Genomic DNA, 23113 nt, shown 5'->3' on the forward strand with positions numbered 1-23113 from the left:
GGGTAGGCAGACAAAGGTGAGCATTTCAGCTGGGGCATGAAGACTAGATATAGACAGCAAAAAAAAAATCTGAACAGTTGTCTCCTTTGTGCCTGATTCACAGAGAGATGAGATGTCTACAGTCTCTAGCCACTGAGCACGCCATCCTTCTTAACTCCTGGGGTCAGTCCACAGAATAAACTGGGAAAGACCTATGACAGAATACTGAGCTCAGAACGGACACCACCAGTGTTATTCCCAAGTCTGTTACATATATTTCAAATAACACACGTACTGGGATTCTGACTTGAAGGCGCTATGTTTCTGTGCACAAAACATAAAAGACACAAGATAGAGGCAGGAAGGGAACTGAGAACACAAGCTAGTGTGAAATCCTGGGAATTTCTACTCCTAAACGGGAGCACCTTAGGAAAAGCTAGGTGTCTAGCAACATCACTCACGCTGTGGCAGGTAGCAGGGCTGCATGTTGCAGCTACCCAGTGTGGCTGGTTTCTGCGGCTGGACGGCTTTGCACATCTCAGGACTGTAGAATTTGGAGTCGCCGTCAGCACAGATGACTTGGCGCGTCCGGATGCCTGAATCGCAGCTCTTCGAACACTTAGGCACAGAGAAAAGGTGAGTGAGCGTGCAGCAGAGACAGCAAACCCGTGGACCAGAAGCTACATGATTGGCTGCACACCGAGCACAGCTCCCTCCACCAAGACAAGGCAAACGATACTTCAGCTGGATTCATCTTAACAATTCAAAAACATACTTTAAATTATATTACCAAATGTTGTGCCCAGCCCTGAAGCACTGGGCTCTAAGCCACGCTCAGTCTGCCACATCCAGAGGAGTTGTTCTGCTATTCAGAGCAGCAGGAGTGAATCATTTCAGCATTGCCTAGAAGCATCTCAGTGCTCCTGGGATCCACCAGCTGTGAGAGGGTCAATTGTGAACTCCCCATTCAACAAGAACAGGCATCAGTTTATGATGGGAAAGCAAACTGGTGGCTTCCTAGTAAGCAGCTAACTGGAGTTCCCCTCACTGCAAGCTGCGGATGACAAAGGAGGCACGAACATCAACTCAAGGGGAACAGAGAGGATGAGGTATCTGTGTAACTCACCTGCTCATGGCAAGCTTTAGAAATATTGGGAGAGCATTTTTGCTCTCTTTTTTTCAGATACAGGCAGGAACCCTTCTCATATTGGAAAGCCAGGGGCCAGGAAAGATCAGATTACGATACGCAACTTTTCTAGGTATTATTAAAACTTTGCCTACATCACACAAAGAACCAGATGCAACATGTTTTAACCCAGAACAAGTTGGTCTGGCTAGCATGGAAGGGAAAACGCTGCGTTTGGAAGTCATGTGATGCATTGGATTTACCCCAGCTCCTCCCCGCGGCACTTTTCCCAGGCTGAAAACAGTCTGGTTCCCTCCACAAAGACATGGTTAATCCAGCTGAAGCACAGTTTATCTGAACAATTACAAAAACATACTTTAAACCATTTCACCAAACGTGATGACCAATCCTGAAGCCCAGGGCTCTAAGCCATACTCGGTCAATGAGCTGCTCTGCTATTCATGGTGATGGTGCAGAGAATCAGGAATAAGCAGCAAGAGTGGATTGTTTCAGCTTACTGGCTGCATTTTGCTACTGTCACTGAAACTATAATCCCCTCCCCCCCCCCCCCCAGAAGGATTTATTTTTGTAGCAGCCACAAACAAAGCAGGCTGCAGATTAACTGGAGCTTTACTAGTGCCAGTTACAATGCAACTGTGAGCCAAGGGACTGGTAATGAAGCACTACATGCTCCCAGTCTCAGCCAATGTGCAGACTGCTCTGATCAAAGTTTGTCTGCGAGGAGCACAACGATATAGTCAGTTATTCCTGAACTGCGAAAGCGCCATGCTTACCAGGCCCCAATCTCCAACGTGCCAGCCAATTTCCTGGATGCAGTTCTCCTGAAGGCAGGGCTGGGTGGCTGATGGCTTTGGCTCTATCTGGCAAGCAAAGTCCTGAGCCTGAGAGCCCTGCTGCGTTCTGCAGGTGACAGTCCGGGTCTGCACACCTTCCCCACAGCTGGCTGAGCACTAAAGAAAGGGGCCCAACAATTAAAAGGAAACACCTAATTACCACTTGCATTTCCAGGCTGTACTCCCCAAAATGAGGACCGAGTACCATTTTCAGAATGTCTAAAACAAGCAACCACCATAAAAATCATCCTCATAGATGGGAGCTGGTGGAGTATTTGTTCATACTGCAGAAGAGACAATAACATATTGTAAACTGCACCTGGGAGACCTTGGGTATACTGGATGATTCTGGGCAAGTCACGTCATTTCTCTCTCCCTCCCTCTGCCAAAGACGACCGGGAGAATCATTTTGAAAAACAAACAAACAAAAAAACAATATTCCAAAATACACTGAGAACAATAAATGGCAGGGGACACTTTCAACCTAATGTTATTTACTCCTAATTAAAATCAGTCCAAGGTAAAGAATTCAGGGGAAGGTAAAAAGATTAGTTTTCTGTGTTGCTCATGTCTTATGCCCAAAAAGCCAGTCTTCCACTTCTGTGGCGTGCAGCTCTGACAAAACCTCTATACAAGCAACTGTTTTGTGACATTTTTAATGCCCTTTTACATTCACAGTGGTGTTGCCTGGAATCCAGCCTGCTTCTCCATGAATTACCAAGGTCTCTTTACAGAGAGCAGCAACTTGGGAGCAGTCTGACCGGCTTTAGACGAACTTCCCAGACGAGTCTTAGCCACTCACTAGAGCTGCCCTAACCTTTCATTTCTCAGAGTACGCAAAGCATAGTCAGTCTTGGGAACCCCAGAACGAATCACTTCAGAATCCATTTGTAAGACCACAACACTCAGTGCCTTCCCCAAATGGTGCTCCCAGTCTGCAACTCTGAAGTCATCTCAATATTTACACCCTGCATCTCAGGAAAAGAAAAAAAGATGCTACAGTCTAGGGTATTGTGTCTTGAAGTTGCATTTTTATGATGCTGTGCCACTCACACAAAGTAGCATCATAAGAGGCTAAGTCAGGCGCTGTTAAGTGTGCATGTACTGCTTTTCAAAGAGGAAAATGTACTTGTGTCTTAGGGACTGACTAGACACAATTCAGTGAGATCTTCTATCTTTACTTCCTAAGTCTGTGGAACATAAGATGCCTTCTAAATGACTGGCTGGCAGCACTGAGTACACGTAGTTTGAAGGGTTTCCTCTCCTGGAGATATAACTGCACACAGGCACCAACAACACACAGCACAACTGCGCCCAGAGGAGCCCTGCCCTGACACACAGCCTAGAGCAAACACAGTCAAACAGCAGGTCACCAGCGGTTCACGAGCATCTTGCTTGCTGATTGTTTTAATTTTAACACTACTGTCTTGAGTCTAGTAATGCTGATGCAGCAATATGCACGGAAACAAAATTATCACAGGTGAGAGCTGCAAGCTCCTGTTCTGCAGAGGAGAGCGCTGCTGCGTATCATCGGCTGATGGATAGCATCTCCCATGCCTGCCCTCTGCCTCTGCTGGGCCTGGCTTAGACACTCAGCCAGTGCCGGAGCTGGTTGGTCTGATAAAAATACAGGAATGGGGAAAGGAGGAGGAGGAGGGATGTGGGGGCAGGCACAGTTTTGAGGAACAGGGGGGTAAGCATAGGAGAGCATAGCTGCCAGCTACCTGGAGAAGTTGTTCGGAGTGTTGCAGGGACAAGTCCTGCATCTCTGCACCCCACCTACACAAGGACACACACCTCTTACAGCCCCAGAAAAGGAGCCTGGTTCTTTACGCCAGACTTTGGTAGAAACTCCTTCAATAGGCGCCAATTGGCAGCAGTCTCCCACACACAAACTCACCTCTGACCAGGGCCCCATGCTCCAGGTTGCACATTGCCTCATGTTGCAGGGCTGACTGCTACGAGGCTGCTGTGCAAAGGCCATGCACTCGGCATTATCCACCACTCCTTGGGCGCTCTGACCATCGTAGGCCGCGCAGTAGACAGAGCGAGTCTGGGTGCCTCCACCGCAGGTAGCTGAGCAGGATCCCCACTCCCCTGTTTTCCACCTGCAGGTCACAGAATCAAGCAAACAAATGGAAGTCCAGGCAAACCGCCTGGAGGCACAGGACAGGGCAGCTCTTGCCCCTGCTGCAATCAGATGAGGAAAGCATCCCCTGGCAGAAGAGAGTGGGAGGCGAGTTCCCAATTGACCAAGCGCTGCCCAACTTAATTGGCAATGCAGAGCACAAGTCTCGCTCTGGGGACAAATCCCCAACTACAAAACACTTGTTTCTCTGGAATTGCATAGCTCTCTTAGAGGGGGGAAAATCTCTCTCCGTGGCTTATGGTGTCCTGATGTCTGCAAAAAAAACGTCATGCCTCGAACAGAACACCAAAGAATAAAAGGAAAACAACCCAGATCAGGAGAAAAAAAGCAACTCACATCTGCTGAACCACCTCACACTCCAGCCATTATCAGAAGCACAGCAAAACTAAAGCAAGACCTCACTTTGCCTGCAAACCATGGCAGATGTTCTCACAAGCGCTTAGGAACTTTTCACGGACAGCCGGTAGAAAGCTGGTTTATTCTTTCCATTGACTAAATTCAGAAGATAACAGAAAGCCCCCCCCAAAAAAAGCCCCCAAACTTTACAAAGATGTTGGCCTGTGCTTGGTTGTTGGAGCAGTCACAGAAATGATATACCCTTGCTAACATAAGGGAAAACGTCCACAAAACCACATCACTGTTTGGATGCTAAAATACCTGCCCTTTTCTGTTCCTGTCTCAGTCCTGCCTGGGTGGCTGGGAGCACAGCCTACACAGCCGGGCTTCAGCAACATGATGCCTCATTCCAGACTCCAGCATGGGGCACAGTCAAAAGGAACTGGTGGTAGGGGATGGACATGATGATGATCTGCTTGTCCACTGCTGCCTCCCCTTTCAGTCAGGTGAACCCCAGCCAGTGAAGGAAGACTACTCATAATTTCTCCCCCAATCTTCTAGCTGCTTCTCTGGTCTGCCCTCACCATGCTGCTTAAACTGAGTTTCAGCGAACCCATCCACATTCATACACTACCAGAAACCCCACAGCAGACTCAATCAAGAGAAAACCATATGTTTCTTTCCTTCACTATCAAGTAAGATGTCCCTTTGGAAAGGAAACGACTACAGCAAGTAAAAACCATTTAGAGCAGTCTAGTTGCAGGATTCAAAACATATTAATTGACCAAGATTTTGCAGCAGCTCCAATAAGGATTTAAAAAAAAAAAGCCAAAAAACAAACAAAAACCCGCTTATTCTGCCTCCTGTAAAGCATGTGTAAGGTTTTAGAAAGACCGTAACATCTGGATAGACTCACCTACAGCTTCCTTCAACTGCCACTCAAGACATCTTCCACATTTTTTTCATGCCCTTTGTAAGTCAAGGTCAACCATAAGGATAAGGCCCTCCTTGGAGCGCAAAGCATGGCAAGTTCAAAGCTATTAGCAGCTTGCTGGGAGGAAAACTGTTTCCCTTTCATCTTTTTTACTTCTAGTACCTCCGTGGACATTTGTAGCATTGTATCTGTCACATCCTTGCACTTATTACAGTATATAGGCACTTTTCTGCCTGCTATGGAGTCCGTGCCACAAAAAGAAGAGCTGAGGAACTCGGAGACTTTTGCCATGGCATTTTGGCATCTTGGCCAATGTTTCAATAGCCCAAATCCATCATGCTCTGTTCTCCTTTCTGCTCTTTTATTTATTATGATAAACCAAGCAAATATCTTCCAGAACTGCCCTTCACCTCTCCACCCTGATTCCAGAGAAAAAGCAATAATTATCAGCACAAGAAGCTAAAAGCTATGAAGAATCTGCCCCCTCCTTAGTCCCAGAAGAGTCAAGTTATCAGGAGCACTCACAACCACCCAAGCAAAGCTGCCAGCCAGCCAGCACCCTCCACCATCATTTTCACGGGCAAGAATCAAAAGCAAAGCACCATCCACCACTACTACTAGAGCTAAAAAGGAAAGCCCCCATGTCCCCACAGGCTTCAGTGGTCAACTATGTGGAGAGCAGAAGAGAGCAGCTGCCTTCCTGTACTTTCTGTAATCTCCTTCTCCTTGTTACCTCTTCATCTGAGAGGTCCGTGTTCCACTGTGGTTCCAGGCTTGCGGCAGATAGACGTAAGAAGTCCTTTATACACAGAACAAAGGATTTAGGGACTTACAGCAAGTAGCTACAGGCTACCATGTATTCAGAAATGCTCCCAGGTCTGCAAATGTCCTCTCCCCCACAACAGCACTCTCACTGGCCTCCGCTAAACCCATCAGATATGCGGTGAGATAGACAGTTAGGGCTCCAATTACAGTTCTGGATGCCCATATAAGAACTAAGTGAAGCCAACTGGGAGGCAATGTCAGCAGGGGACGAGATGGAAATGGCTGGGTAAAGGAGACTGAAAGTGCTAGAGAAGGAAAAAATTGCAAGGCTCAGCCCTCTCTAAGAGCAAGGACACTGGGGATGCAGAAATGACGTACAATGATATCAGCTCAGGCCTACTCCTCTGTTTTTTCAGGCTCCAGATGAAGAGAATAAAAACCAGAGAATCTGTCTCCTATCTCCTATGCAGGCTAGGAGACCATATCATATGCTGGAAAGGAAATTTAATTGGTCTATGAAATAAACACAGCACGTATCAAGCCCATTCCTTGTGCACACAGAAATGCTCGTCACAGTGACATCATCACCTGCCTTTGTCTTGGGCTCTCTCTAGTAAGTGAAACATTTCCTTGGAGAGCGCCATGCTGGGGGGCAGTAGTGGTGGGAGGGTCATTCTTTTTCCTGGCTCTGAAAGCACCTCAGGAAGAAGTCAGAGTCCAGAAGAGGAAAGGAAATCTCACCGTTTTGTCTGGGGACAAGCTTGACGGCCACATGTCCGGTTATTGTCTGGTTGCGGTTTATTCCTGCACATATAGTCAGGATAAATTTCATTGTCTATGGTGCAAAATACCAAGCGGGACTGGAAACCTAAAGAAGAGGAGCAAGAGAATCCTCATCAATGCAAGCCACGCAGGACAAGGTTTGAAATGCATTGGCGTTGCCAAGACAAGTTCCTAAAGTAGTGCAGAATCTGCACCCCCCTACAGCCCACCCAGAAAGCAGTCGGATGCAATTTTTGACCTGTTACTATACGTATGAACGATGCTTCCTCACGTTATAAGAGTACACAGGAAGAGCAAGAGAGACACAATAGTTCTCTTAGCTGAGGAGCTTTTTCCTGCAATCTGAGAGGATCTTGACTCACAAGAAAAGTACCCTATGCATATACTGCTTATCAAGGAGCTTTTCTTGGTGTTTGCAGTATACAGCAGTAGAACTGGGAGCAGATATCGGACCCAGGAGATCAATCTTGTGAAGACTAGACATGGAGAAAAATGCAACTCTTCTTGCTTCCTATAGGATAACAGCGCTCAGCAAAGACAACATCAGCTCCTAAAAACCACACTATTGTAAAAGCTATTGAAATAGCCATCAGAAGACAAGAAGAGGCAGGTAGGAACTCTGCAGACTATCCAGCTAGGAGGGTGTTTGCAGGGAGTGGGGGAGACAGTTGTTTGTTTGTTTTGGTTTGAATTTTTTTCTTAAAATCCATTGCTCTGCTCATGGAAGAATATGTACACTGAACAAGATGTGACACCCCAGGAGATCTGACATCCCCCCTGGAGAGAGGGAATCTTCCATGCTATTGTAGAAGGGAATGATGGGACTCAGTTATGTAGGCCAGGTCAGCTTCGGGAGGACTTCTGAAGTAAGTGGTCCAAAAGGCCTGAAAACAGTATAAAGAACTGAAGCACAAAAAAAGAAAACAAAGGCTATCTATGAAGAGTATTAACAGATCCTAGCAAAAAGTCTGCGAAATAGGACATCAAAAACCAGACAGGACAAGGCAAGGGACAAAATCTTCTTGTGCGACCATGTGCGACCTTCCTCTGACAAAACCTTAGCTGCCTCCTACAGATACCTATGCTAGGTTGTCTTCCAGCAGGAGATTGCTGGGAAGCAGCTGCAGAGGGCAGCACACGGTCACACAGTGTCAGTCCTGCAAGGAGTGGATATAAACCCCGGTACCGGTACCTGCTGGAGACCAGGGCCCCTTACCTCCTCCACATTCAGAGCTGCACTCACTCCAGGAACTGTAGCTCCAGCTGTAACCTGAGCTCTGTCCTTGCACTGGCAGGTAGTATTCATACTGTACCCCTGGGTTTGGCTCCTGACTGATGAGCTATGAAAGCATGGGATAAAGTCAAGAAAACAACAGCAGCAGCAGCACTATTCGCCTTCACAGCATTTCCCCACCATGCCTGAGGGTTCGTGCAGACCTGCGTCTCTCCAGTTCAGGGAGTAATTATTCTCTATGCTGTATTTTCTCCCTGCCTTCCTCGATACTCTAGAGAGCATCTCACTTTCCAGAGAAGGGTGCATTCATCTTTCTCATAGCCAGAAGATCCAGCTGCTCCCGTAACAGTAAGTACCCTGGCCTGGCCTACAGCACACTATGACAAGCAGTCCCCTAGAGCCTGCCCCTGCCCCAACTCCCTTCTGTGCTGGACTCTCTCTCCTCTTCTCTCCTTCACTTCAGGACCCAAGGAAAGAGGCAGGAATCAAGCCTTGCCCTGCCCCTTTTTGGGTAACAGAACCAGAGAAGACAGCAGTGTGATTTCTGCAAAAAAAGCACCCTGCTGTAGCTTGGGGGCCTGCAGCCTTATAAAATTCCCTGGAGCCCAGTCACTCCTCCAGAGTCTTCCCCACCCTGTCCACACCAACACATTTTCTCTGCAAAAAACAAGGGCAGCTTTGCAAAGGGAGAGAGTAAGCACATCATCAGGGCACAGGCAGAGCCACTTACCTCAATGACTAATGGTTCTGTGGTGGGGCCCCTGGCATGGAGGACCTCTGGGGCCAGATCACCTTCTGAGCCACGATCATAGTGCATTACTGTGCTAGCTACATGCAGTGCTCGGCTGAAGTCAATTGTCCAATGCCCGTTCAGATAATACTCCCCTCGCACGTTCTTGACAGCTGGTCAAACCCACATGCCAGAGAAGAAAATGCAGGAAATTAACACATTTATAACTTGACACCTGGATATCATTTCCTCTAGATACCATGTGACAGGGCCTGCTCTAGGCTTTCAGGGTATCGGCAATCCACAGAGCTCTCAGCTCAGCCTTTCGAACCCCCGCTTCTTTGCACCAGTATTGCAACCTTCTGAGCTGTGACTGACCACAAGCTAACAAAGCAGCATTTACTAACACAGCAAAAATTCATGCATCAAAAGAAGTCCATAAGAACTCAATAGGGATGCTCCTATTTTCACTCCAATAAAGGTGACCATCTTCTGACAGTGCTGTCCCCCCACTAATGCTCTCTAGCCAGGGGTTGCTCCTTGTTCAGACAGTGGTACTTGACAGGCTTTTCTGCAAACCAAGCACTTTTTCACTGCACAGCCAAATCCCTCCAGCAGACTCCAGCCCTGTCTCTACATTCCTCTCTGTGAGCCACCAGGGCACAGCCTATGTCAGACATTAAGATGCGTTTACGCACCACAGCCTCTGCACTACTATCTTGGTCATCACATGTTCTGTTCAGAAGACAAAGATTTTGTGTTGCATCCAGTAATACATAAAGGAAAACATCACCAGACTGATTTGTCCAAAGCATTGGACTATGGTCAGAAAGCAGAAGAGTATTCACTTTCTCCCTTGGGATTTCCTCAGCCTGCCCCGAAAAGCTAGACAAGGACATTATCCCTCCCTTTTTGCCCTTTGCAGCATGCCCAGAGTTCAAGGTTGTACAGAAAAATACTCAGAAGATATCTACAGGGAAAAGAAGCCAAAACTTTTGGGTGGCAGGAGGAGCTGGGGGTTACGTTTACCCATGAAACAGCAGAACTCATATCAAATTTTGCTGTATCAGCAAGACTCCCTCCCAGGTAGGAAGTCTGAACGTGGTTGGGTTTTTTTTTATTCTCTACCCAACATCAAGATGACCACAGAAAACAGAACGAGCTAAATCTGAAGCCCAGAGCTCAGCATCCCTAACATTTTAAGGGTACTCAATATTCAGACCTTGATTTTCAGACAGTTCTTTCCTCTGCCAGGTCAAGCCTTCAAGGCAAACATCCCAAAGCCCAGTGTATTTGAAAACCAAATTTCAACTGAATCCAAATGGACTGAAACACAGGTACTGACATCAGTCTTACCCAGAAAGTTCCTGCTGGGCATAACCTCCTTAATGTGGATGCTGGTGGCTCCCATGGGGATGATGAAGATCTGATTGTAACCTGAAGAAAAATGAAGGATATTATTCAATATCTAACTGTGTGATACACAGTCTTTATTCTATGCCAAAGATGTTCCCAGTTTCATTGGTGCCTGAACAAATGGATGAGCTTTACAATGGTGGCTTGAAGCATTTTAGCTCTCACTGTACCTGCATTCTGAACAGCTTCACCCAAAACTATCCATGGCCCAGTCCATGTCCAGTTGCACAGAAAGTTGCAACTACACCTCAGAAGAGTAAGCACAGGGATTAGTATCAAGTCTTGTTTTTAGAATTTAAAATCTTAGTTATTTCTGTAAGAACCACGTTGGAGCTCAACACAGAGGGACTTGACCACAATGCCGTTGTTATCTTGAAACTACTCAAAACTGGCAAAACGTAGAAGATGCAGATTCTAGTCCCATTTCTAGTCTCCCACCAAACCTGGTGGGGCTGCCGAGACACTGGACAAGGGGAGTTTTATGAAGGCTATACGTAGCTATATCCACGTGGTGCACTTATAGCATCTACCGGAGACAGAGTGGGGAAAGATAGCAGCAGCACGGGAAGAGATTCCCAGGGTAAGGCAATTACATTTTCTAATACTAAAGCAGTTAAAGAGCCACATACCATACAGCTGGACTCTTCAAGTGAACATCCAAGCCTGCCTATATCGATCAGGTGAGTAGGTATCTCCATCAGCCCTTAGAGCAGCTTGAGTTTAGGTTTAACTCTCCCCTTCTTGCCTGCCCAAACTATCTATATCTGTACCTTTGGGGAGGCTGGCCACATCAAAATTGCCTTTCACTCCATAGCAGGTGCTGCCATCTCCTCCACATTGCAGGCACTTGTCCTCCTTCTTGGTAGAGTCCAGCATGTTATCACAGCCAACAGCCTGTCAGAGCACAGGGGTATCAATGTGAATAAGCCATAATGGGGAAGGAAAGAAGGAAAAAAAGAAACATCAGATGCACTGATCCAAAGAAAAAGCCCGAATCGAGGGAGTCTGGGAAGTCAGGAGAAGACAGGGAAGGGTTTGTCAGAGGAAGGACAGAACTAGCATCTTCTACTCCAAATCAGAGACAGATAGATGAACGCTGCCCACATGTTCCTCAGCACCCCCGAAACGGAATAATTTTGCTTTCCTGGTGTTATGAAGGGCCAACTAGAAGAAAGAGGAGCACCAGAAAGACTGACAGACATGATGGTAAAGAAAGCAAGCAACAGAGTTACCCACCTGACAGACTCCCTGTACACAGATGTCCCGCTTGCCAGGTTCACACGTAGTCCCATCTATCACTGCTTCCTTGTGCCTGTAGTAAAAGTTTTCTCCCTTGGGAATACAGTTTAACTCACACTTATTGGGTGCTGGTAGGAAGGAAAAAAATAAATACACGTTACATAGCATGGCTAAGCGCTTACTAATGCATCAGGAGCCTGGTTCTAGATCATGGGAGCAGAAACAGAAGGGTGGGCTGATATTAAGTGGCAGATACTGAGCAAATTTCTGGACCACAAAAGCACCTTGGGAAAGTCTCATTCTATTCATCCTTTTCCTCAAGCACCTCTGTTGGCCACTGTTACAGAGGGGACATTGGGCCAGGCGGATCTTTGGTTGTGCCTGCTAGGGCTGTTCTTATGCTCCCATGGAGGACAAGGCATTCTAGAGGGAGAACAAGTGCTGGTGCAGAACACAAGGGAGCCATAATCTGAACAACCAGCAAGCAAAATGTTCAATCTATGTTGAAATCTATCAGAATTTGTTAAAGTAATGTGAATGATAACACATCAAAGCTCAGAGCAAGGGCCTCTGGTTTCATAACCTGCCTTCTGAACCGGTTCCTCGGGAAAGTGTGGGTCAGTTGCAAGGCATGTCATTTTCTGGAGCACTCATTAATTGCATGCGTTTTAGTTTTTCATGTGCCATAGTCAATATTCTTTCAGTGATATTGAAAAATATTGCAGATATGCTACTTCTCTAAGACTTTCGGACTTCTGTGCAGCCAGTTCCAGCTATCTTGAGCAATGTTTCTGAAAGAAAAGCCATCACAAGAGACAACTACATACTGCTGTAATGGGAGGTGTCTCTTGGCTTGCACATCTAAAGTCTTAATGGCAGCAATACTCTATTGCTGGCAAAAAGTTTTTTTCAACGCCAAAACCCCTCCTGCTACTCTACCTAGGGAAGTACCCTGCTAGGATACTGTAGTCAAACGCATTTAAGTCACCTGAAAACATGCTGTTGATAGTTAGAGAGGAAATTAACCCTACGTATTTGTCGTTACCTCCATAATACGGGAGCCACTTGTATTTCTTTCCTTGGAATTCCGTCCCATCAAACTCTGCACATTGCTCTGCCCGAAAATCCCGGGAGCCTTCTGGGCAGCTCTGTTTGGAGAAAAGAAAGGTTGCACTGGGTCATTATGAAAAGGAGGAAAACTAAGTATGCAACTAAAAAGTCTCCCTCCGGGCTCCCATACAGAATCAGGGGCATACATTCTAGCCTGGGACCAATCTGTTTTTGGAGTGGTACTGTTGAACAGTATTCACCAGCAATGCCAGAGAAAAAAGAACTAACAGTGGCATGTTACTTCTGAACAAGAATGATGATGTTTGGGGAAGAGGATCAACAGGAAAACAAAAACAAGAAACTGAGCACAAACTGAGTACTGTACCTGAATATTGCATGAACGGTAGTTTTGAGTTGGTTCAGTGCAACTGGAACCACCTTCTGTCCTGAAAGACAGAAAAGCAACATGAAGCTCTCTGAAGAATACACACGCAAAAAAAAAATCATTTCACAGTTATCATTACAAATCACCTTTGCACTGAGCATACAAAACACACAGTTCCCTGAAGCTCCAAAATAACTAAAGTGTGCTTCTTTTGTATAAAGGCAAGCTGGCATCTTTTAGTGCATTTCTTACTGTATGTGCTGGCACAAATGAGACACGCACCAGGAACTACTGCAGCATAGCTCTTCAGTTTCCCAGGGCCATGTTCTCACTAAATATTGGAAGCAGAGCTTTTTGTTCTTTGTCCAGCTTGTTACGAGTGCACACCTAAGGCATCCTTACCAGAAATATGCTGTGAGCAGGAGAATAGTGACCAATTCAGAATAGGTATGCACATCACCTCTCCTGCAGTTCACACTCACACGAGGCCCATTGGTGGGAAGAGCTAAACATGCTCATGAAAAAGTGTGTAACTATCTTGGTTCCAGTCAAATGTCTTCCAGCTGAGCATTATGCAGAGTAACAGCTAGGGAGGAAATGGATCTGAAAAGCCAACAACTGTTGCGTCCTTTTTAACGCCTATCATCTCAGCACTCCAAAAATAGAGAAACAGGCCCTCAGGGATTCTGGCCTGGCACCACGACACAGGTGTATACCACGATGGGCAGCTTTCAAAAGACACTTTTTCTTATTCTCGGTGGCAGGAAGCACTGCTGAATAACTCTGGATTCTCGTATTAGAAAACTCTTTCTTATTTCTCTAAACATAAAGAGGCTGCTTTTTTCAGGGTATTGAGACTTTGACTTTTTTATTTTCTTTTTATGGTTTTTATCCACAGCAGGATCTCTCAGGTCCACCATTTCCAACAAGTGCAGTTCCGGTCATTGTCCTCACTGCATCTAAGCCTGCTGCAAATGAGATGGCACAGTATTAACACTGCTTGAGCCATCTCCGCTCTTCCATTTCCCCTGGGACACCTTCCCTTCCTGGGAATCACAAGCCTGAGAAACTCTTGGCCCAGCCAAGGCTCTCAGCAGAGAAACCTACTGCTCTGAACTCTCCCTCACACCTGCCAGCATACACTGGCCTTGACCAAACACCCACTTGCTATACCAGTCACACAGCTCTTGATTACACAGCCTCAGATCTTGGAGAAACCACTGTGTTCTAGCACAGGAGCCAACGCAGAGACATGCTGACTAGAGCTCTACTTAGAACAGCGGTCAACACACTGAAGCTGAGGATCCTGTCAAAGTCGACTCAGATGACTTATTCTGCTGGAATAAACATTAGGCCAGCTTGCCTCTGGATGTAGCTTGGATCATATGTACAGGAGCTCAGTGACAGAAAAACACATTTAAACAAAGAAAAGGGAGGGTACCCCTCACCTCTGGGAATAGCAGCGCCGTTGCCGAAAACTGACTCCCCCACCGCAGCTCCGACTGCACTCGCCCCATTCTCCCCAGCTCCCCCAGACATCAACCTGCCGCTTCATCCTGCGGTTCTGTAAAGAAAAAAAAAAAAAAGCAGGCATATCAAACAGATATGGCAGCACAGGAAAAAAAAAAACAGTGGAAATGATCCAGAGCTCCTACCTGTTCTCTTGCAAAAGAGACTGTGTTGCTGGGTTGTACTGCTGCCTAATATGAAAGGTGGCAGAGAACAGAGCATCAGAAAAGCCAGGCCTTAATAACTGGAAGGATTAGCTTCCTGAAGTCGCATAGCGCATCCAGCTTTGTAATCTCCCTTAAACTGTTTGGCTATTCCTAGAGAGAATCTCAGCACTTTTGAATAACCATCTAACAGAAGATAACATGTCCCTCCCAGTGAAGCAGTAGAGTTAAATCATTATTTCAGGGACTATGACCACTGCCATGTCAAACCAGATCAATGGAGCCATGTCCCCCCAAATCCTTGACTCCAAGTCAGATACTTAAGAGAAATAAAGCAAGCAGTAAGGAGACCCCTGGAACACACTTCTTACTGCAACAAAATTCCATACATGGTCATTTTCCCCCTACCCAACTGGATCTGATCATGAGGTCAAGGTCTGGGCCATCATCAGCTAAAGGCCTTAATTAATTTTGTGCTTAGAAAGTCTGACTGGATAGTGATGTTAAGAGAAACCAGCATGATAACGTGCATATGAAGTCATATGTGCAGTGAAGCCACCAAAAATAACATTCTCCTGGAAGCATATAAAATAACACGTTTTCAGGAAAGACAAGGCCTACTAATGCTGATGGGATGCACATATAGCAGGACATGGGGCTTTAGTGTAAAGGATAGCAATATCCTGAAAAGAAGGATAATTGCAAAGATGCATCAAGATTAATTCCATTTGGAAAAAGAAAGTAAATGCAGGATTACACAGGCAGAGGCAGGAGTTATGGAATGACACTGTCAAACCAGCGTTTGTTGCGCAGCTGCACCTGTAGGGCTGTTCATATATATGTTGCACAGCTGAGAAAGTAAGGCATACTGTTTGGGCATTAAGGCTGTTGAGGTAATGAAGAGTGGGCAGGCACAGAAAGACTCAGACTAGCCAGAAATTGCATCTTTGCAACCTCCATTTCCTTTGCCCTCTAGTTTTAACAGTCTACTCAAAAGCAGTCAAGTTCACTTGGCAACATACAACAATCCGCAATGCCTACTGTTTGTGGTTACATTACTCTAGACCCCAGGCCCTGGACTACAACAAGCCCTATTTCTGCTCTGGCAGGAGGAGTACAAGGATAGCTGCACGTCTGGGAATTTAGGCAGCTGTCTGTTCAACCCCATTGTTTTAAACAAGAATCTACATGGTAATCTGGTTGCAGATTACATGAGGTTATGCACTGAGAAACAGCAAAAGTCTATTAACCCTGTGTATCCTGTCACTGCAACCTCTATGCAGTGAGACCAACACCTGTGTCCTTGGGAAATCCAGGCCTCTCCTCTCTTGTGCACCAAGGATCTGTTCCTGCTGAAGTGCTGGGTGTTGCAAACTGGTGTCACTCCAGGACTTCAGGCTGTATTTGCAGTGCCGCTTTACTGCTTGCTGGTCCAGGGTGGCCAATCCTAACATGGTTATTTCAGATTATTTATTTTGGTATGCAATCACAACCAATTATTGAATACAACCAATTAATGAACATAAAAGGTAAAATTTTCTTGAGATGTAGTTAAACTCCCTTCCACCAACACAATATTCCAAATATTCTTGGGTCTGGCTCCCAGTCTATCCCCTATTTTCACAGACCACCTTTTGACTTGCATACAGCAACCTCTCTTCCCCATCCTCCACGTTTCCCTGCTTGCGCTCTGTTTCCGTTCCCTCCTGTTGCCCCAGCTGCATCCTGACGTGAGCTACTCCTTGATGATCACCCAGCTAGCAAATGCCATCTTATGCATTTTCTCCTGGAGCTGAGGAACATCCTAGAAACGAAGAAAAACCACCACAGCAGGCCTAATAGCGCTAATGCTGCTCACAGTTTCCACCCACTCAGCTCACTTCCCAAGGCCTATAGATAGTGGAGGCCCATGCCCCTTACTTTAAGAAGAACGTAATTTGCACTTCACTTTGATAACCACTTCCACATAAAACATCCAGTTCTCTGCTACAAATAGGAGGTAGACTGATAAATTATCCAGTGAATTCATCACTGGCAACACCTGTGGGTTAATACTCCCTTGTTTTGTAATTTTCTAACATACTCCCTGCCTGACCATAAGTCTTTTAAGTTACAACTTCGTTTTCCTCTCTTTCTCTTGCCCTCCTTTAAGAAATAATTCTCCTGCTGCTGGCAGAGCAACACAGTCAGAGACATCCTCCTACTATATTACTGCAGTTGCTACCAAATCATGCACAACTATCCAGTTGCAGAATCACTCAAAATACTGCCTAGCTATTACCTATATCGCTCTAATGTGAAGTGCGGTTTCTGCTTGGCCTGTACTATTCAATTTCCTTCATCCAAGTTTTGTGCTACTTTCTAGTACCTCTGCAGGCAAAACCTTTCAGAACGAGTTTTCTGGTTCAGATCAACTATGCCTTCACTCTGCTCCCCCAATGACACTGCCCAGGTTACAGCTGCTTCCACATACTTTCTCTCTTTCAAGTCAGTATCTCCCTGACCCTTTGCCAACCTCTCCTCCCCTTCGTCCATTCCAAATATTCAGCTTGGTGTTTGTCTTCTGCGTTCTTATTTGCTTTTCCAGGAGTAATACACTCTATAGAGTTTTAGCTTTCAGTAAGGCCTCTTATTTTTCTAGGTTTTCCTTTCAGGCCCCTAATTCTCCCCTCTGTAACCCCTCCTCCCTTATTCCTGAAAGAACGAAACATGCTACCACTCCGTTTCTCTGCAGTTTCATTCCTTTACATCAACCGACTAATTTAGGAGCAGTATTAGCTTACCCTGGAAACAAGGAACCCTTCAGTCAGCAGAAGGGAGAAGAAAATCCAAAGGAGGAGCATGCGAAAGGCAGATTACTGGAAGACAATTAGAACAGAAAGCCCTTCTCTGACAAACACCAATGTGACAATTATTCTAATATCCCTGCTACAGAAGTAGTATTCTTTATTCCTTCGATGGAAAGCAAAAGCCGCAGGCTTGTGAGGCTTATGCATCTGCAGAGTGCAGCAATAATTTTCTCAGTACCGTTCCATTTAGGTACGTCCCAAAAGGAGCATCAGCCAGAGGAGTCCTTCCAAAGCTGTATAGTGTCAGAGGAATTTCCTACCAGGGGCCCAACTCCCACATTCAGAAATCTGTGCATAAAACTCGCTACTTCAATAGCTGTGTGCATGTGCATACAGGCAAATACAAACTTGCATATCTATAACAAATGAGAACTCTATTATTATATAATCTCATAATGAGCTGGTTTTAGATGCTATCAGCTAGTTTCTGTCCCAACAGCTTCTTTCAGCTCTGTTCAGACTCTGGAATGCTTTTATCTATTGTCAGCCCAGATGACTAAATCCCAGTCCCTCTTGGACCCTGGAGCTAAAAATCTACAACTTCATCACAGTTACTGTTTCACTCTGCTCCACTTCCATCCTCCCTTCAGCTAAGCATGTGTACAAAAACATAGTTCCTTTAACTGCAGTAAGTATTCCTCCTACGAATGCCTCTTACTCACGGATGGCAAGGGGGAAAAGGGGTGTTTCAGAAGCACGCAACCCTGATGCCACACGCTCCCAGTGCTCGCAGGTAGATGGGCTCCTGCCATCTAAAGGTTTATGAAGCCAGTGGTTTGATTTTCATGGACAGTGCATTGCTTTCATCAGTTCAGAGACAGATTCCTGCTGACTGAGTTGTGGCATCTTCTGTTATCGTGCCAACAGTATGTGATGTAACCAGTGAGTAAAAAAAGCTACACCTCTGAATCACTAGAGCTCCAGACTTTGATTTCACAGACAACTCCAAGATATATCAGAGTGGAATCCACTGAAATGCAAACAAAAGAATTCCAGAACAAGGCACTAGGTCATATACTATATATAATATGTGCTTCTATAGATGAAATATGAACAGGAAGAGGAGCTATGAATAGTACTTAGAGAAAAAAACACTAGTAGTGTGCAGGAATACTTTAAAGGGCGCTCTTGAAGGGCTTCTCAGTCAGTTTGATGAGGTGGTTAGGAAACTGCACACAGAGGACTGTACATCCCAGACAGACACATTGAAGGAAAGCAGTGATCCACAAGGTCTATATAATGAAATTTGGACTCATGAGCCAGGGTAAATCATTTCTTAGAGCCTTGATGAAACCCAAATACTGCTAGAAAACCATCAAAGCAGATGTCAATTTTATGGTCCAAAGTGAGAAGTGAAAGGCTGCAACCACAGGTCTGAACAACCTAAATCCGAGCCAGGTCCTTACACCTAATGTTTCCCTACTCATTGGGCACCTCTGATGGCCAAGCAATAGTCAATCAGAATTATTCTGTGATTCTATGTGACAACATAGAATCAGATCAGCATCAGATAAGCGGCAACAAATTATCGTGTTATACCACTACAGTGGTCACTGCTCAAACCACTTGAATACTGACACCCATACTACACCTGAGAGGTTTTGGACAAGGCTAGCAGCACTTGCTTTTAGCTCAGCAGGTCACACAGCTTTGATCCACTGAGCTGCATTTGAAGCACCTTTCTGGACACTGAAAAGTTGTTATTGTGACTTCTTGATTTGCATCATACCTTTATTAGATTCCATTCGGATTTGTATCAAATCTCAGTGCCAACACTGAAACCGTGATGGGAGATTCTTGACATCACAGGTTGACTACAAGGCCCTGTACTATTATTACCCATTGAAAATAGCTATAGTTGTCAAGGATGAGACAAGTAACGTGGAGTTGATTCCCTAAGTCTCAGCGCCAATTTATGCAGTGCTTCTGTTGCTTAAAACTATAGTCAAAAGCAGAGTCTGTATTTTATCATTAATAGTGTATCTCTGTGACCTTTTTTTAAGTATTTCTCAAAGAAGACTACATTCTTTTACTTGATAAATATCTGCCTTCTGGGATTTACATACAGTTTCTGAAATCAGGTTCACCTTTATTTCGACACATCCTTGAATTCTAGTCCCATTGATGAAACATTTATGAAAGAACGGTGAAAAACAACAAATGCTTTACAAAATAAAGTTATCACCACAGTCATTTATTCCATATGGTTTCATTGACAAAGTCCTGGCAAGTAGGAAGTCTCCACTGAAAAATGCAGTTTCGCTACGTTTGAATAATAATTGCTTAGAGAAAAGTCAGTTAAAAAAAAGGGCAACAACAACAACATCAGGGAGTAGCATGGGCCAGCTGCTCCCTAAGGGAGGAGGTTCCAATACAGGCAGGGGCCCCAGGGTCTCACCAGCCAGGGCCCATCTCACTGCCCTCAAGGGAACAGGGCAGCCTCAGGGATGGTAGCCGGGTTCAACTGAGAGTCCAGATCATCAGGCAAGTTTGTGGTGATGAGACAGGTCCAAGGTCAAGCCAGGAAGTCAGTCTGTAGGTCAGGGTAAAGATCAAGTCCAGTGACGGCAACCAGGGCCAGACACAGCCCCATGATGGCCAGGCAGGTCCATGGTCAAGCTGGATGGCTGCCCACAGGTCCGGGTTGGTGGGGCCCATGGCTGGGCAGGGCTGGAGACTGGCACCATCAAGGCATTGTGGAGCAGGGACTGATGGCCGTGGGCTGGCCTGAAATGGCATCCTGGGCTGGGCAGGGTGGGAAGGAGGTGGGCAGGGACAGGGAGGGCTGTCAGTGCCCTCAGGGCACTGACAAATACAATCCATCCTGAGCGTATGCCCAGAACATGTGCTCTTCAAGACATGAACTATTACCTTCTCCTTTCTACATCAGGAAAGCCTACCCAGTATTACACTGATGACCACCTATGATGTTTCTGCACAGGAAACACATATGTAACATTCAGCATTCACACTTAATTGAAAGGGAGCTGAGAACATTCAGCATCTCATAGATTATAATGTAGATCTATGACAGCTGTTATTATCCCAACAGATACATTTTCCAGATAAATCCATCTGTACTCAGCTATGCTATTAGCCTAAAATGCAACAAAAAATGAATGAATGAATTGGTGCCATATGAGCAAGGTATTTGTGATAATTGTCTTAACCATTGATCTTGGCTCAGACACAGCAGGCTTGCAAAGAGCTTTGACGATGGAGAGTGCCAAGTACCATTTTTATGAATAATGAATAAGCAATCAAAGAAATGCATTTGAACAACATAAGAACTACAAGAATGATAGTGAACAAGATGATGACAGGAGGGAGTGAAATACAAAATGGTACTGAAGAGCATCTTCTTAAGACAATCTACTTCACAAAGAGGAGAAAAAATGCAGCCCATGGAGATATCCAGAGAAATGCAAGACTCTCCAACATGAAATGCACTTGAATGTGATTTTCAGCCAAGCCTCAGACCAGCCTTCACTTTAGGCACGCTGCAGAACATGCTAGAAACAAATATAAGTAGCTGGAGATGATCAAACTGCCAGCTAATGCCTACAGATCACAATGGATTAAATCAAACTCTTCCCTTGACAGACAGCTTTTCTTTGAAATAGTCCCACAATACATGTGGTAAAGGATTCCCAATCTGGGAAGAAGGAATTCTAGCTGCAAAAGTTTTTCAACATGAAAGTATGCTTGGGGAAAAAAAAAAATTCTGAGGTAGAGTGAAACCTGATGAAGGACATGTTTACTAAACACAAAGCAACCCCAAAGCATAAAGTGCCCCCCCCCACCCCCGGTGTTAAATACATGTACACAATAAAAATAGAAGATATTTTAACATGCAACATCTTCCAAATTCATTTTCTCTGAATCATGGCTCAGGCAGTTTTACCTTTACACCATTTCATCCTGCTCTGAAAACACAACAGGAATCATGAGAAAAACAACTGAACCTGGCATTTGCCATTATTGCCACCGTTCCTAGCTTTCCTAAAAGCAACCACAGGACAGCCCAAAACTGCACTAGACTATTCGCTCTCTCAGATCTGCCCCAACAGCTAGACCGTAAGCTGTAGAGACATCATCTTTGTTATGTGTCCATATAGCCCCTACCATAACGACCCCAACCATCCAGGTGCAGTTTCTATAGTACAAACAATAGAGGAGGTACTAGTAAAAGGGATGAGCTCCTTTTCCAGATCCTTCAAAGGCTGGTGAAAAGAGAGAGACACTGCAGGTCCTCCATGAAGAGACCTTCTCTGCATTCTAGCAGTAATGAGGGGAAGAAGGGCCCAGTGGGTCCTACTAAGGATGCAGCACTAGGCAGGAAACTCTCAGCAGCTAGTGGCCTCGACAGGCAGGAGTCCCTCTCTTGCCCTCTAACGCTGCCTGCATGTCTGGCAGACAGCAGCTAAAGCAGCCACTCTTGGTCCTGCCAACATTTCCCCTCTCTTCTACTTGCTGCTTTCCCTGGTCTAACAATCAACATGAAGTAAAAACAAGTTCAGCTACTACACTCCACAAGCAGGAAAAGAGATGAAAAACAGCAAGCATCAATCTACACCCTTTAATCACAAGCAGACACAAACCCCTGTGGATACATCTTCCTCATCCTACTGTAGGCCTGCAGCTCACACATTTATAGCTGTTCTCCCATTATCACTGCCAATCTGGTTGTTTGCAAGCTCGCGCTTTCCTGCTTCCAGGGCAAAAGGTGTCAGCTCCAGGAGCAATTGTTGTTTGCATAAGCAGACAGGATGGGTCTAAGAGCTAAATGGCTCATTCTGGAATAAAACTCACATAGGTCAGATTGTGCCTTTTCTGCTGTGATATCACTTAGTTTTGCCCCCCACTGCAATCCCTTCTTCATGGGATATACATTATTGACTTCATGGCTGCATGAAGTAAAGTTGGAAACCAACAGATACTGTTTCTCTTTCCCCTCTCAGGAAACAAACAAACAAACAAACAGGGAAACCACTAGTGCAGAATGCCTCAGTGCTGCTGGATCTTCCTGACTCCTCATGCCTTGCATAGACGGAGCATGTCACTGAAGCTGAAGTTATTGGTGGCCAAGCAGTACCTTTTCCCTTTGTTCATCGTGCCTTCAAGAGGAGCCACTGACTGTGTGCAGGGGCAGAGCCTAACAAGGCAGACAAGTGTCTGCCTTCACAGTTGCAGGGTATTTCAGTCACTTCCCTTCCAAAAAAACACCAGGTTGGAAATCTGCAGATGAACAGATGAATTTAACATAGTATACTCAGTTTCTGGTTCTTTTAACATACTGCACCATCTTGTATCAGAGGCAAGGTAGCAAGCTCTTATTTAAGCCCGTTTCCAGATGTAAAATACAGTCTATGACAACTAATAAACTCTACCTCATTTCTGGCCTCTGATCCCTGATCTTCAAAGAAGGCCTACAAAGCATTTGCAAATGATGAGCCTGGGAACAGAAATTCATAAGCATACTAGAGATTAAAAGTTATGGACTCATTAGTTTTAATGGCATATTTAATTTATCACTACTACCACAAAACACTTATTCCAGGTGATAATTACCTCTTTTTTCTCTCTGTTCCTTTCCCTCTAACAAAGGCTT

At 45.3% G+C, this 23113-nt stretch overlaps 1 protein-coding gene across 24 annotated transcripts in view; it reads right to left on the minus strand.

Annotated features, from left to right (window-relative positions):
• PAPLN (papilin, proteoglycan like sulfated glycoprotein) overlaps positions 1–23113 on the minus strand; it is a 59500-nt gene that overhangs the window by 15738 nt on the left and 20649 nt on the right. For 15 of the 24 annotated variants that reach the window (XM_068946065.1, XM_009670420.2, XM_009670418.2 and 12 more), the window contains 13 exons: positions 14429–14544; positions 12981–13041; positions 12591–12693; positions 11543–11673; positions 11077–11200; positions 10247–10327; positions 8891–9063; positions 8143–8266; positions 6885–7011; positions 6112–6177; positions 3860–4067; positions 1900–2076; positions 441–597 (listed from right to left, as the gene is read on the minus strand). In XM_068946065.1, the coding sequence (XP_068802166.1) occupies positions 441–597; positions 1900–2076; positions 3860–4067; positions 6112–6177; positions 6885–7011; positions 8143–8266; positions 8891–9063; positions 10247–10327; positions 11077–11200; positions 11543–11673; positions 12591–12693; positions 12981–13041; positions 14429–14535 (1639 nt within the window). In that variant the 5' untranslated portion in view covers positions 14536–14544. Of the gene's footprint in view, positions 1–440; positions 598–1899; positions 2077–3859; positions 4068–6111; positions 6178–6884; positions 7012–8142; positions 8267–8890; positions 9064–10246; positions 10328–10476; positions 11032–11076; positions 11201–11542; positions 11674–12590; positions 12694–12980; positions 13042–14428; positions 14545–14635; positions 14681–23113 lie in introns of those variants that run through there. The other 9 variants (XM_068946071.1, XM_068946066.1, XM_068946072.1 and 6 more) reach the window with 3 other exon arrangements.

This window comes from Struthio camelus, chromosome 5 (assembly GCF_040807025.1).
Source record: "Struthio camelus isolate bStrCam1 chromosome 5, bStrCam1.hap1, whole genome shotgun sequence".
In the NCBI taxonomy this organism is placed as follows: domain Eukaryota; kingdom Metazoa; phylum Chordata; class Aves; order Struthioniformes; family Struthionidae; genus Struthio; species Struthio camelus.